This window comes from Megascapheus bottae, chromosome 32 (genome assembly GCF_031878675.1).
Source record: "Megascapheus bottae isolate mThoBot1 chromosome 32, mThoBot2.hap1, whole genome shotgun sequence".
Lineage (NCBI taxonomy): Eukaryota > Metazoa > Chordata > Mammalia > Rodentia > Geomyidae > Megascapheus > Megascapheus bottae.
In genome coordinates, this window is record NC_143540.1 from 2,869,298 (window position 1) to 2,885,038 (window position 15,741).

At 50.7% G+C, this 15,741-nt stretch overlaps 1 protein-coding gene and 1 long non-coding RNA gene across 6 annotated transcripts in view; one reads left to right on the forward strand and one right to left on the reverse strand.

Annotated features, from left to right (window-relative positions):
* The window catches only part of LOC150043023 (uncharacterized), a 113,007-nt gene that overhangs the window by 93,255 nt on the left and 4,011 nt on the right, over positions 1-15,741 (forward strand). The window lies entirely within an intron of this gene.
* Positions 8,483-15,741, reverse strand: part of Clstn2 (calsyntenin 2) — a 337,443-nt gene continuing 330,184 nt past the window's right edge. The window contains exons 11-17 of the mRNA XM_090323491.1: positions 14,701-14,849; positions 13,630-13,847; positions 11,574-11,744; positions 11,035-11,180; positions 10,840-10,948; positions 9,532-9,716; positions 8,483-8,703 (exon numbers count right to left, since the gene is read on the reverse strand). Coding sequence (XP_090179617.1) covers positions 8,497-8,703; positions 9,532-9,716; positions 10,840-10,948; positions 11,035-11,180; positions 11,574-11,744; positions 13,630-13,847; positions 14,701-14,849 — 1,185 coding nt within the window. The 3' untranslated portion in view covers positions 8,483-8,496. The remainder of the gene's footprint in view (positions 8,704-9,531; positions 9,717-10,839; positions 10,949-11,034; positions 11,181-11,573; positions 11,745-13,629; positions 13,848-14,700; positions 14,850-15,741) is intronic.

The window sequence follows — 15,741 nt, forward strand, 5'->3', positions numbered from 1 at the left end:
TCTTCTAGAGACTAGACCTCAGGACTTCCGAGAAAGTGACTGAATTCCTTAGAGAATATAAGAGTAGACAAGGATGTGACTCTATTAGAGAGTACCAAATAATAATGGCAGCTCCCAAAAGAGCTGGACCTAGTGCACACATTTCACAGGCATGATCGTACTGAGTCTCATGTCCATTAAGACAGATACCAGTATCTTTCAAATGAGAGCTCCTTGGGCTACTACGAATGGTCCTTGTCAAGTGAGTGTTTTTACTAAGGTACAGATCAGTGACCTTGTGTGTATGTGTGTGAGTACACATCTGTGCATGTGTACATGTGCATGCCAAAGCACATCTGCAGGTGTGTGTGTTTCACACTTATGCATGTGTTCATGAGGTATTTTCTCTCAGACTTAAGGAGGCCTTTGCCCCTGTGACCGAATGACTGTCAGCGATGATGGTGTGTGGAGTGAAAGGAAAGGAAGCAGAAAAGCTGTCGGCTCTGAGGGCTTCAGAGGTCACCCTCTTGTTGCTTAGGGGAGAGAACACTTGGAGGAAGGCTCTGAGTGAGGGGGGTGGAAGCTTACAGACCCAGGAACCATGGCTGTGGGTCCCGTGGCCAGCTGGAGGTGGAAACGTGACACATGTACATATCACCCAGAATAGCACACAGGGAACTTGGAGAATGTAGACGCCATCTCTGGATGGCCTATAGCAGGCTATCTCCAGTGAGTCAACAGCGCCATGTGAGGTGGTTAAAGTGGGGTCATCCAACCTCATCGCTCTGCTGCTCACGCGTCTCTCTGTGTGGAAGTATACATGTACAAAGTCTGCATGCATCCAGTTACAAAGTATGGACATGTGTGCATTGTACAGATGGAAACATTTTCTTCCTTGTAAGATCAGTAAAAAGATGCAGAGAGGCTGTTTGGAAACAGGAGAGGAGAGAGAAGATAAAGGAAAGTAAGGTGAGGACAGAGAGAAGAGAATGTTGAGTCTGGACAATAACACTCAGAAGTTGTGTTTACTGTGAAATTCTAAAATCATATTTATTGACCAATTCACAGAAGTGTCGCAGTGACCACCAACATGAATCAGTTTGTAGGTATTTACAAGCCAAGGTTGAAAATAAATATCTGTGTTGAATAGGCATTTAACAAATTACTCAGAAACTGCAAGAATTGTAATTCTTACAAATTTAAAGTTTGTGATTGAAACACAGTAAGATCACAGTCATGGGAGGAAGCCCCTCAGATTCCCAACGTGGTTATTTTCTTCCTGCCTCTTTATGTACATATGGACTCTCATACCCTTCACTCTATGCCTGTTTGGATTGGGGAATGACAGCTCAGTTAGGCAGGAGAAGGGGTGAGAGGAAAGGAGCGGGGAGGAAAGGGCATTTTCTCTGATCTTCTGTGGTTGGACAATCTTATAGACTGAGGAAACAATGTACTCTTCTAAACTCAGATTCTGTTTTCTATGAATGTCTCATCTTTATAATGAGATATTCCAAAGCCTGCATTGTGTCAAACTCACATACACAGACAGGGACAAAGTAATCACACACATACATTTTCTAGACTAGATTCATTTTCAGAGACTACTCTGAGGCCCTTCCAGCTAATGATGGTCCAGACAAGAGTAATGATGGAAGCATTTCTGCTCCATGCGGCAGCTCCTCCCTGCTGGGTGGATGCTGTATGGATTCTCCAGCAGACCTGCAGGACCTGCTGCACACACCGGGACTGAGCATCTGGAAGCAGGTTTAAAGTAGTGTCGGTGTTTCCAGAGAAAGAAGGGAGGAAGGGGCTGAGAGCAGAAATTCCTCGATCTTTTAGATTAGCTAAACTCTGAACCTTTACCTTTCGTTTTAAGAATCTAGCCTGAAGATGAGGTTCAATAGCTTCTCACTAAGTGTTTAAGAGATGGGAGAGGAGAGGAAGTAATCCCTAAGACCCCCACACTGTAGAGACAGCACACTGCGTTATTCAGATAGCTCCTCATTGTGTACAAACCCAGAGGTGCAGCATCCTGTCTCCTCTACCCTGCCTCCCCAAGAGCCACACCCAGGGCCCACAGCTGGCTGGAGGGTGCATAGACTCTGAATTCCCAGAGGCTTCTCTCAGCTAAGAAGGACATGTGGCTGGTCTGTTTCTCTGTAGCTTATTCAATTGAAGGTAAAGGCATACTTACTGCCCAGCCTCCAGCCATTAGGACAAGGAGGGCCTTGTCCATTCCCAAATGCCTGCCAAACTCCTACTATGTGCCAGGCACTGTACTCAGTGTTTGGAGAGCAACAGTAACAGGAAACAAGTACCTAATTTCCAATTCAGTACTTGTAAAGAATTTAAAAAGGGTTGGGACCTCTATCCTGCATCATACTGTGCATTATAGATATGTATATATGATGTATATACATACCTGAGCAGCTACCCTTAGCTATTTCTGCTGTTTTATCTTCAGTACTTCCCATACTATTGTCCTATCAGATCACCCTTCCTTTCTTACGGACATTGTAATGCCCCATGCAGTAACATGACCTACCCAGCAATAATTACACATTTCCTTAAAGGCATTCAACTTGCACATACAGTTTCTTGCTAAGCCTGTCAAGCTCAGAGCATGAACAGCTCTTTTGGAAGCCACTGAGGACAAGCTAGAGCGAAGCAGGAAGACTAATTTGTCATACCTGGTTCAATTCCAAACTGACCAAAAGCTGACTTGGGAAGCAGTGGTATGGTCACATGACCAGACTTACCCATAGTTCCCTGGAAATTGAAATATAGTTTTAAGAAGGGAATAGTGGTTTTTGTTTTTCTTTTTGGTGAGGAATTATTCCTTTCAGTCCTATCCAACTTCCTGTTTCTGCTTCAACACTGAGTTAGTTCCCTTCTAATTCTCTGTTTTTCAGGGGAATCCTGCTCCTGGGTGTCAAGTCTGGCTTACTCCCTACAAAACCTTTCTCTTATTTCCATTCATGAAGTGTGACTGTGAAATAGGCAGAGCTCTTCTGACTCTGGGGCCTCTCTGCAGCAGTGTGTATGTTTGCTGAGGTTGAGGCCCTTTGTTCCATATTGGCCAGGATGGGTGACATTTAGCCTCCAGAGATGCATGTTCACACTGGGGGGGGGGGCGGGATTCTGTATGCCCTTCATCCTAGAGTCCTAACCAGTCTTTCCAGAGGCTAGGCACTGCCACCTCATCCCTCCCTCCCCCTTTCCCACAGAGGTGGCAAAATCTGGGCCTGAGATTCTGTGGTTGATTTCTCTGCTTCTGCAAATTGACATGACCTCTGGGCTCATTTCTACTGACAGCTCTGTGTTATGAAAAACAGTCTGGAATCCTCTCTTGCTCTGTGTTTATATGTGTGTATTTCTGTTCTGAATGCTCGGGTAACAGGGTCCAGGTAACAGAGGTGCATTTTCATTTCAAGATAAAAGCAAACAGACATTAAAGCCACTTTCTGTTGCTGTGATTAATACACTGTCTGCATTCTGGCGCTTCAAAAGTCTGTTGTTCTCCTTTCATGATTAACCTATTGGGAACTGAACTTCATGTTGATGAATCTCCTCTGCAGTAAATCTGAGAGGAGTCTAGAGAGTGGCACCATGCTAGGTCACTGGCAAATTAGGGCTCAGGCTCTTTAGCTGGGATGTGATGACCCAGGTGGTGGAGCAAGTGGGGTCACCAAGGCTACCTCTCCCACACTCCAAATGCAAGCACCTCACAGGTCCTTCCAACTGCAGCCCTTTGGGCCTCAGGGCGGTCCCCTCACATCAGGCTAGGCTTGTCTTTTGCACTACTTGTCTACCTAGATCGCTCTTCTTAACTTGGGCTAGCTTCATTTCACCAAATCTTAGTCACCAGCCATGTTGTTTGCCCATAGAAAGGAGTTTCCTTTCTAAATTTACTGAACCAGGCTCAGTTATAATTAAGGAACGTTTAGACAAACGTGAACTATGTCCTAGAGATTTTTTCTGTTCAGAGAGGTATGTCAGGGTCCTTGAGATTACATCTCACTGTCTTAGGGTGGAAAATTACAAAGCAATTATCCCTATATACCTTTCTGTCCCCATCCATCCTGACTGCTTCTGAACAGCCTCTAGGACTGTGAAGGAAACACTGCAACAGCTTTCAACCCTCGCATGCAGGGCTGGTGTCATTCATATTCCCATCCCCGTTCCTGGCTCAGGGCCTGGTGCACACACAGGTGCACAGCCAGCACTTGCTGGGTTACATTTGAGCCCAAATGCAAACACGGACTCCCATCTGTTCACTGATGCACACAACAATGTTGCTTCCTGGGGTGCTGTGGTGGTGACTTCTGCCTCTGTTTCTTTGTGACAGAGTCAAGCTTGGTTCCTAATCCACAACTTTACTTTGTGCATTCGATGTGTCCAAAGAAGAACTATAGCAAGGTCTAGGGAGAATAGTTACAGAAAGCATATAAAGACAGGAGAATGAGGATGCCGAGGAGTAGACTTCAAAACTTCCACTGCTCATTTGCTTTGCCTACAGCTGGACAACGGGAAGTTGGTTACATGAAAATTAAACTGTGCCAAGGGCTTCAGCTTGTCAGCCTCAATAAATGTCTGATGCAGATACAGAATCCTGTGCCATCCCTAGCCTGCCACAGCACATTGCAGGAGGCTTTGAGAATCCCAGGGGGTGGGAAATTCTCCTGTGAATAGCATCTACTTTTAGCTGGCGAATTCTTTTACAGAATTAGACTATCTCCATTACTTTTTTTGTTTTTGTTTTTAAATTTATCTGGTTAATTTATATAGGAAGATGGTGACTGAAGGGCTCTCTTTTTTTCTTCTTGCCAGTATTGAGTCATATAATACCCTAAGAAGACTGCTAATTCTGAAGTGTGCTGGGTTGGGTTTTCTCCTGATTCAAATAGTCACAAGTTTTTAGGATCATTTTTAGAGCAATGAATCGAGCAGGGCTGAAATGTGCACCAGCCTGAGATAATGAACATTCCTGCTTAGACATCATTATGGACTGAGTGGTGCGGGGAAGGCACAGAGCTTGGTGGGCAGTGCCATTGCCTCAGTGGAATTAACGCGCAGTGATCAGTCAAGCCTCTGTGTCCAAGTTCTGCAGTTCTTAGGAATCTTTATCTGAGTTTCTGAATTGAAAAATTGCCAGGGCTTTGTTATCGTGTTCTTCTCTCTCTTAGAACATGAACTTCTAAAACGGTTGGTTTCATGATAGTGATGATGGCATTTTCCTGTTGTACTAGTTGAGGCTGAACACAGTGGGTGGGTGGTGTGAGGACTGGGAAAGCAGTTTGCTTTCTATATATGGTGAGGGATCCCTAAGTACAGTCCTTGGACCAAGTCTGGCTGGCTGCTAATTTTTATAATGCCTGTATGATTTCAATATTTTTTTTGCCAGTCCTGGGGCTTGAACTCAGGACTTGAGCACTGTCCTTGGGCTTTCTCAAGGCTAGTTCTCTACCACTTGAGCCACTGCACCACTTCTGTCCTTTTCTCTCTCTATGTTACCGAGGAATCAAACCCGGGTCTTCGTGCATGCTAGGAAAGCACTCTACCACTATGCCAACCTCGCAGCCCGATTTGTTCTTCTCTTTTTAAAGAGTAAAAAAATTATGACATGAAATTTTTTCTGTCTATCAAAGTTTTATTGGAGCATTCATTTTTTCTACGTTATGGTAGCTTTGATGCTACAAGGAAGACGGGCCTCCATGTGGCAAAGACCATATAGCCTACACAGTCCCAACTATTTCCTGTCTGGTTCTTTCCAGATAAAGTTGGCTGGTCCCTGGCATGGAGGAAGTGAGATTGCCTTCCTGGCAGAGGCCTCCTCCTCCTGGACAGTCCCACCCATGCTGACCAGGAGTGGCCACAGTTAAATCCAGACATGATTCCAGAAAGTGATAATGGCATTTTAGCTATCTAAATGAATACAGGCCGTGGTCAGATATGAACATCTAATTAAATGTATGGGGAATATTTTTAATATTCTTTAAGATGATTCACCAGCTAATTGGCTGCTTTAGTCCACTGTAGCAATTCTGTACTGGGCCCTTTCTAATCTCAGCCTCCTCTTTTGCCTCCTCTGTGGCATCTGAGGTGTCAGCCCAACATTTTTCGAACGCTGACAAGTGGAACTCATGGTGTCCACTTGGCAATACAAGCACTGAACTACTCAGCTGCTCCTCACGATGTGCTCGGCTGACATCTGGGTGAGAGCAGCACATAGGCTCCAGGCCATCTGGGACTTCGGGCTGGTGAGGGCTCACCTGGATGCCTGCAGAAACTCCCCTGTTCTAACCTCTCCTCTTTCATTCTCACCCATGGCCATGGGCCAGGTGTTGGGAACAGAGTAAGTGCCAGCCCACCACCAGCCTCAGTACCTTGTGTCTGAGCCGGTATGCAGCCACATGGATGGAAAGGGCTCTGGTGTTTGGTCACTACCACATCTGCAGACAGATAGTCGAGTTACCAGCGCCTTCTCAAGTGACTCATCCTTGCTGCCCTAGTCAGCCCAAGGATCTTAGAAAGGCTTTGTTATTCCAGACAGCTCCCCCAACCATGAAAAAAGAAATGCAGCCAGGACAGCCAGAGGGCATGAGCCAGTGCCTCCCTACCAAAAAAAATTAGGAGACAGAGCAGAGAGAAAAGTGCTGCCATAGACCCTAGATTTAAATGTTTGCAATCAAAACCTCACTCAGAAAAGATGAGTTTTAAACAATACCGAGTATTCCCTTTACTGCCACCCATGCTTAGGGAGTTTGGTAGCTCCTAAGTGCTCAGCTGAAGAACCTCCATTTAAATAATGGTTTTGCAAGACCTAGACAAGCCTATGGATATTTCTCTGTGTAAACTGTAGACCCAGCTTACAGAAAAAGGAAGAATTTGACGAGGAGCATTCACAGGAGATGTGTCTATTTCCTTCTTAATGAATATAAAAACTGCACATTATTTTCCTGTAGAGGCTGGTTAAGCTTGCGACATCTTTGACTTCTCTAAACTTCATAATTTCTAGAAGCATCCTTTCTGCAACTATCAAGTCCTGTGTGCCTGTGGCTCATATCATTCAGCTTCAGCACTTGGCCATAGCTACTGGTGGAAAGCCTAGCATACAGTGGGTGTTAGGAAATGCATATTAGGTGAATCAGTATGATCATACGTAGAACCTTGGACTAGGCTTGGAGGACGGGAATCTAACCTGCCATATCTCTGAATGACTCTAAGCCAGATACAGAATCTCTGGGCCTCAAATAGGTCTAAATTAGACAATTCAAATATTTCATAGGATGGTTGTGAGGGGATGACAGAACACCGTGGGAGCTGGGCAAAGCTGTGTCAGGTCATTCATTCTCTGAGCAGGAGGTCTCACTGGGTAGATGTCCCTTAAGTTCTCTGATGGGATGGCGCAGGGAACACGAGGAGCAGGTGCTGCACCCGAATATGCCACATGACTAGGGATCACCTTCTTCATCCCTAAACAGATAAAGGGGTGCTTGGGGCAGTGTGAGGAGCAGGACAGCTCAGACAGACTGAGGACACAAAAAGGAAATCAAGACATTTGAAACAAACATGTCCTCAGGGCTTTGTAAAAGTCTTACAATAGTCTTAATTCTTGCCTGCTATTCTCTCGGCCACAAAAGATTGCCCACTTGTTACCATAGCAACAATTCTCTCCACAGAATGTCCATATTAGAATGAAGGTGGAAAAGTCTTCCTTATTAAAGAAAGAAAAAGAGAAATTAGGGTTTTGGGATATTATCTGTCCTCTACTCAAAGCATTCTTCCTTTTATGAACAGAAGAAAGCAGAGGCTTCTTTAATGCAAATATGCTTCTAATTCCTAGCAGTCCAATTCTCCAACTTTCATCTCTGACTGATGGAGCTCACATTTGTTGCAACACATCTGAGAAGGGCACATGGTCTCCAGAGGAAAACTAGTGTTTTTCTAGGAGACAAGGAACTAAGAGGAGAGGTGGCAAGAGCCTTGTTGACCTTGGGGTTGCCCTTGGCCTGGGGGAGCCCAGCCATCCCACCCTGTCTCCCAGCCCTTACTTCTGCTAGCCCCTTAGCAGGGCCTGGGAGAAATGCTTCCAGGTGGGGCCCCTGGAAACTCCACTGCACTCTAATGAGGGCCTTCTCATCGAGTGCCGGGCCGTGGACCTTAATGTGTGAGGTTTTACCACCGTCTTTGACTGCTGGCTTCATGAGGGCCTGCTGTTGTGGGTGGAGGTGGAGTCTAGTCAGGGGCGCACTGTGCCTAGGGAGCAGATGACATGGAGGTGGGCCTTCTCCCTGGCAGACGGGCTAAGGAGGGCAGGAGGAGCGGGGGCAGGGCAGCACAGGGTGTCCCCACTGGTAACCACGCTGGGCTACTTCGGGCTGCCCCATGGCTGGGACATGGCAGTGCCAGGCACAAGACCAGGTCCTCCTGGACTGTCAGAGAAGTCAGAGGCAGGTGAGCTGGACTCGGGCTTGACAGAGGGGGCATGTGGGCTGGGCAGCAGGCCCGTGGGCACTAGTAGGTGAGTGTGGAGTCATCCCACTCCAGCTGGGCTTGCTGGGCGCCGCTCTGCAAGCCCCGTTGGCCTCTCCCCATCACTTCCTCCTCCTCCTCCTCTTCCTCTTCGCTGTCCTCTGAGCTGCTGCTAGAGCTCAAGTCATCTTCTGCTCCGTCCTCCTCCTCACCTTCAGTCTCCTCCCCACGGCCTGGTCCTGCATGCTTCTGAGTGTCAGGGAGAGAAAGGAAGGTCTCACCCGAGGACCCGCAGCACATGTGCCTTGCCCTCTGTTACTAGTGTGGAAGGCTCTGGGAATTCCTTGGCTTCTAAGCCAACACTCAGAAGATTCTGATATTGTGCTCTTCAGAAACTTTCCTTTGGAAAGTTTCCTTGCCTGCCCTTTTATCTGGTGACTTGTGGCCTCACCCTCCCTAATTCCCTCCAGCTCTGGACTGACGCTTGGAGTTAGTGAACAGGATCCTAAACCATGTAGCATAGCCTTGCCTGGCTGTGCTTCCCCTACAGCATCTTTGTGTATCCGTTAGTACTCCACACCCGTGGCAGAGCCATCTACCATAGCTTTCCGGAACGGACAGGTGTCTAGGGCAGACACATGGACAGATGGCTGTTGGCTCACTGGAAAAAATAAATGAGCTTTAGAATCAGACAACCTTCAGTTTGAATACTGGTTGGGTGAATCTGAGTACTTGTCTCCATTGGTTTTCATGTTGGTAAATGCGGTTGAGTGCTGGGCAGGTGTTGAGCCCATTTATAGACTTGGTTAATTCTGTAGACTGTGTGGGGAAAAGCCCTTTCACTTGCTGGTTGTTAACCGAGAGTCTTAATACGGAATCCCTCAGTATTCCTTCTAACGGGGGACTCGGAATCAGCCACATAGCTGCCTTCTTTCAGCAGTTTCTGGTTCTGTTGGTTAGGCGAGTGGTTTTTATATTTTTAATCAGTTAACATAGTTGGCAGGAGACTGGTTTGTTGGGTTTACAGGGATTGGAGAAGCTCCGAGATGGGGAGAGTCAAGAGGGAGGATCCCCTACCTCCATGGGGTTGACGGTGATGGTCAGCGCAGAGTCGTCCCAGTCCATCTCTGCCTCCTTGGCAGCCTCAGTCTCCTGGATGAAGTGTTGGTGGGCTATTCGGACTCGGTACACGCCCATGGCCACCACAAACACCAGCATGCACACAGAGACGATGACCACTACGGTGGCCACGCTGGGGACTCCTAGAACAGGGGGAAGCCACAGGCGTGAGCAGGCCCAGACAGGTGCCAGCAGCTCACGCCTGTCATCCTAGCTACTCAGGAGGCTGAGATTTGAGGATGGCGGTTTGAAGCCAGTCTGCACAGGGAAGTTTGTGAAACTTTTTTATTTATTTATTTTTTTTGCCAGTCCTGGGCTTGAGCTCAGGGCTTGAGCACTGTCCTTGGACTTTCTCAAGGCTAGAGCTCTACCACTTGAGCCACAGCACCACTTCTGGCTTTTTTCTATGTATGTGGGACCGAGGAATCGAACCCGGGTCTTCATGCATGCTAGGCAAGCATTTTAACCACTAGGCCAAACTCCTGGCCGTGAAACTCTTTAATCACAGAAAAAGGTGGAAGTGGCAGAGTTCGAGCCTTCAGCAAAAAGGAGCTCGGGGACAGTTTCCAGGCCCCTTTCTCTTTCTCCCTCTCCCCCTCTTCTACTCTCTTTCCCCTTCCCGCCCCCTTTTCTCCCCTCTCACTCCCCTCTTTCTCCCCCTCCCTCCTTCCCCACTCCCCTTCCCCTCCCCTCCCCCTTCCTCCCCCTCCTTCCCCTCTTCCCCCTCCTTCCCCTCTCTTGTCTCCCCATCTCCCTCTCCCCCTCTCCTTCCTTTCCTTCCTCTCTCCCTCTCCCACAAAGGGACATGAGCAACACATGGAGGGCTTCCCTGGTCTACCCTGCCGTCTGTCTAACCACTCAGTCCCCATCTTGGGAATGGTGTGCAGTGCACACCATAATCCATGGGACTCCTCTCCACATAGTTCCTTCAGTCCCTAGCGTGGGGAACTCCCATGCAGAGTCCGGAACCATAAAATGCCCAGGGAGGGGCAGGAGTGCCCGCCCGGGGGTGATGCCGTGTGGACGGAGACCCCTGGAGGCTGGTGGGCCTGTTCGTAAGGGTTTTGTGGAAAGCTTTGCCTTGAGTTGACCCTGAAAGTTGTGGCGTGACTGTGTCAGGGCTTCGGGGCATCTTCTCATGTAGTGGTCACTCCCTGTTGAAGGTGTGGGCGCCTCGGGGGCCAGGCCCACCTTCTCCCCCTCACTGCCACTGCCACAGAAGTGCTGGCTCACAGAGCCGCCTGGAGTCCTCGGGGGGTTCCCTACCTGAGCTGCGCCGGGACACGGGGTGATGGACGGACTGGAGGAAGGGCGGCTGCACAATGAGGTGGCTGACGTGCTCCTCGGGGACTCTGACTTCATGGAGGACACCAACCTGGGAGGAGAGGCAGAAGCTACTTCCATGGCCAAGGTTCTCCAGAAGGAACTCGGGAACAGCCAGGCCTGGCAGGTCCCGCTCACCTCCACGTTGAACTCATTGCTGGTGTAGCGCCCGTTGAGCTCTGAGCACTTGATCCGGAACCGCCGGGCCTCCAGGGATGTTGGGTGCCAGTTGCGATAGCGGAGGTGATGCAGTACCTGCTCGTAACGGCTCATGGAGCCCACACCTGCGGCCAGAGACCACCCTTGTAAGGAGGGGGAGGAAGAGGACTGGGGAGGAGGAGGCGGCGGCAGGTTCAGGGCCCTGTGGTCCAGGTGTTCATGGTGATGAGGTTACGAGACACCAGTCACACGGAGGCACCGGTGTCCACACAGACTGCCTCACGGGAATGCTCTCCCTCCAGACACTGCTGCAGCAGGTGCTGAGGTCAAGCCATGCAAGGGGAGGGAGGCATCCTCCATGTCACACGTCCCCAGGGGCAGGGACACAGGACAGGAAGCCACGTCTCGAGGTCCAGGGTCTCCTGGCCCTGGGGTGTCACAACATCCTCTGCAGCGCCCACTGCCCTCGGGGGTTGGAAGAGAGGAGGCCCGGAGCAGAGGGCTGAGCTGGGTCTCACCATAGATGGAGTAGCCTGTGGTGGAGTTGGTGGCATCCAGGTGTCGCTGGTGGAGCTCACTGTGGTTGAGCTCCAGGCTCTCCTGCCTGGGGTCCAGGTCCCCTCCAAGCACCAGAATGTCACAGAAGTCCAGGTTGTGAAGCACTTCCTCCAGCACGGCTGACCTGGGGGCTGTGGGAAGGCAGAGGTGTGACCCACAGAGTGTCCCACTCCGCTTGTGCACCATGTCCCTCCTGGGCTTGCACCCCAGGTCTGAAGTGGTCAGAAGGGACAGTGCTGTCCCCGTTACCATGCCCACAGCTCAGAGAGGGGCAGCCCCAGGTGGGCTAGGAGTCACATGGCAGAGAAAGGAACCACCTGCCTCTGTTTCCTCATCCCGAGAGAGCCAGGGAACAGAATCCCATTCCAGCCCGCATCTGTACCTCCCCCCCCCCCGCACAGCCATTGTGTGTCGCCCCTCCCCAGGCCTCACGGACAGAGGCCCTGAATAAATCCCTAGGGCGTGCATGTAGTGTGGCTGCCGTGGAAGAGTTATCACTGTACTTGGTTCCGATGGAGGCAGATCAGTAATTAATAATCAATTCAGTCGATACAATAGAAGCAACAGTTAATAATTGATAAGCTAGGTTAATTAGGTAATGGGCTCACAGGGAGGCACATTAGCAGGCTGGTCAGTCTTGTGGCTCTTGCCTGACTTCTCAAAGGAATGTCAGTACCAGAATGCTGGACAGAGTCTGGCAGTGTTAAGTGAAAACCCCACTGGAGGATACAAGTGTGTGCTATGGGCCAGGCAGTGGGCAGGCCGTGTGTATAGATGGACACCAGAGGGTTGCCATGATATCCTCACCATGCCAGTGGGGAGAGCGGGGCCCCAGGGGTGAAGTGCAGAGAAGGGGATGGGGCAGACAATGTACTGTGCTTATCCTATACTTGGCAAACATGGTTTTCAAACGCCCCTGGTGTGTGTGTGTGTCTGTGTGTGCACACGCGTGCACGCTGTGGTCTTCCTACGCTCAGTACCTGAGAGAGAAGAGTCTGTCAGGGGAGCAGAAGTTACTTCGGGGGACCACACAGACCAGGTGGCATTTGCCACAACAAGAGCAGAGAGTTAAAAGAACTAATGATGGCCCTGGCAGGTGCCATGCGTCTCTCCTCAGTGGAAGGAGAGCCAGGGCTGCACGCGGCATCAGAGGCAGCAAGTCCCGTCGTGCTCTTGGTGGTGGCCACCTCAGTGGGTAGGTGGAGAGGGAAGATCACATGACCTGACGCCTTTGCCATGTAACTAGAAAACCACCTTGCGTGGACAGGTGAAAACTCCGACTACTCTTATGTGCCTGGGAGGGCTGCCCCTGAGTCCACGAGCATCCACCAGGGACAAATGGGTAATTGGGATTGTTAGAGAAGCGACTCTTCAGGGACTCAGGCCTCCTGTCACCAGGCCCATCATTAGCCCTGGCTTTCGCAATGGGGCGAGAGAGCTGGAGGATTTCCTGGAGAGGCAGCAAAGGACAGTTCTCAAATGGGTATTTCACATTAAGCCGGAGGCAGCAGAAAGGAGCTTGTTCCTCCCCTCTCTTCCCCAGCACCACACCCTGTAGTTGCAGGTGTAATGAAATGGCTTCTCCCTGACAGATATTTAAGATCCTCTTCCTTCAAGCAACCCTCGCAATAATCACACTGGTAGAAGAAGGGCTCGGAAGCCTCCTGAGTGAGTGCTCAGGGCCTTGCTGCTGAGTGAGACCTCTCCTGACTTGCGTGGGTTAGGTGGAAGCTGAGTTTTCTTTTGGCACATGGCACGGTCTGTGCTTACTACAGAACCTTTGGGCAGCTGTGGGAGGGGAAAGGAAGGTGAGCTCCAGGTGTCCTGGCATGGCCGAGACTGCCCTGTGTGGACCAGACATCCCCATGGATCCCGTCCCAGCCTGGACTAACCGGAAGCATGGTAGGCCATGCTTTGCTCAGCCATCCGCTCCCCTGCTGTCACAGTGCTTCAGGGAGCTCGTCCTGAAGTGCTGGCTACATGCTGTGTGAATCCCCGCCCCCCAGGCAGCTGTACCTGCTGTCTTCATGTCACCAGAGGAGTCGGTTTTGGCCAGGGTGCTCACAATCTTGATGTCAGGAAAGAGGGCCACTCCCCTGGCACTGTGGAACTGGGCCGAGGGTCTCCAGAAGTGGTCTGTGCCCTGGAGGGTGATCTGGGGCTCGATGGCCTGCAGGACCATCACGAAGGCGTCTGCGTCGGGGATGCTGATGCACACGTCTTCCCCAAAGCACCTGCGGGAGTGAATCTGTCATCATAGTCCTTGTCACGGCACTTTGGCTGTGAGGACTCTCTGAGGACTGTCACAGACCTTTGTATTTAAAGCCACATTAGAATCCAAACTATTAGCCTTGCAAGGACTGAAAAGCTTGGCTCCTGGGAGGAAGGAGAATTTTCTATGGGAGCAACAAGCAACCATTAAAGCTTTCATTATCCTTTAACAAAGTAATCAATGACCACATTAATTAGATAGCAACTGCTTGTTATGTGCATTAGTACTGGGTGAGCAAATTGTTGTCTAACAGGTTTGTTGTAGCAACCTTGCAAAATGAGATCGCAAGGCCATGTTCTCCGGTGTGGTGTTACCTCTAAGAGGGAACCTGCAAATGTACCTCTTCCAGAGATGGGGCTGCTCTGCAGACAACCATCTTTCTCTAGGCCACTGGAAGCTCCCATCTGGTTTGTTCCCCCAGAGCCTTTCTTCTGTGACAGCCTCCTTCCTCTCCAGGCAGCCCTGGCGAGCCCCTTCCCCCTTGCTGGCCTCAGGGTTGGACCATGGCCAGTCTGGTCCCCTCTTTGCTCAAATGTGACGCTGGCTCAGAGGTACTTGCAGCTCTGCTCCAGGGGGCAGAACCAGCTCCTCCCCTCCCGAGGGTACCTCTCTCAGGTGCGGGCAGACTGATCTCTCCACCCCCACTCCATTATTTCTGAGTCCCTTTCCTGACTTGGGTACCCGGTGGCACCCCCCGCCCCCCATCCCAGGGATGGCTCGCCATGGCCGGGAGTGAGTTATGCAGACCTGGGCGGCAGTGTACTGTTAGTCTCCTGAACTGAGCGGGGGCCCTGCGCTGGCTGACATCCACTCACTGGACTTTGGAGGAGAGTCTGAGGCGCCGCACCCCAGCTGTGGGGAACTGCCTGGAGTTGATGTAGGAGACCTTCTGGAGGGCTCGGTTGATATTGCCAATGTCATCACCTTCCATCACCAGGACGGACTGCGAGGGGTTGAAGTGATACTGAAAGACAGAAACGGGTGCTTCTCTGTACCCAGCTGTGGGTACAGGGAAGGCCGGAAGTTGTCCAGCTCCTGGGTTGTGTCCAGAGCATCTGCAAGGGAACTGTGTACGTGATTTAACTTCCAGGCACCATGTGGGGGTGTAAGTCCTCTACAGGGACTGGAAACTCCTGGCCACATCAGCCCCAGTCACAGGATGGAACTCTGAAAACCTGGGCCCAGTGCCCCGAAGCCAGGCCTTGGCTGAGGGTGGTCCAAACCAGCGGCCTCCATCCTTACACCCTCCAGTCCCTCCTCTGAGCCCCAAATTGGTGTGTTGCCTTCGTCTGTGGTTTCTTATGTCTAGCCTTGAACTACTTCTAATTTACCCTGTAGTCTACTTCCTGTGCCGCGTGCCATTTCCTAGCTGACAGCCTTGGACCTTGCTTTTCCCTTCTGCAGATCTCCTGGGCTCTTGAGGGTCTCTCTTCCCACGTGGCCTCACCTGGGCAATCCAGTCTTTTGCAACCTCTCACCCCACCCAGTCAGGGCTTCTCCAGGGAGAGCCAGACCACGGCCTACCCCCTCCCTGTACCCCAGCTCCCATACCGCTGTGAGTTACCCATCCTGCTACAGCTCTGAACAAGAATTGCCGTCTGTCTGTCCAAGGGTCTTCTGACATTTCCTCAGCTTTGCCACAGGGTTTAGCTCACGGGAGGAAGCCCTTCCCAGCACCTCTGAGGGCCCCAGAGGGATGGGCTGGAGCATCCCATGGCCGCCCTGGTCTAGCTTACACGCTGGCCTGGCTGCCAGAGATTCCCAGTCACATAGGAGGGCATTAACTCAGCTGCCAACATGGCTCATACAGGAGCCCCTGCTCCAAGAATGGGGCTCCAGTTTAGCAGGAATCTTAT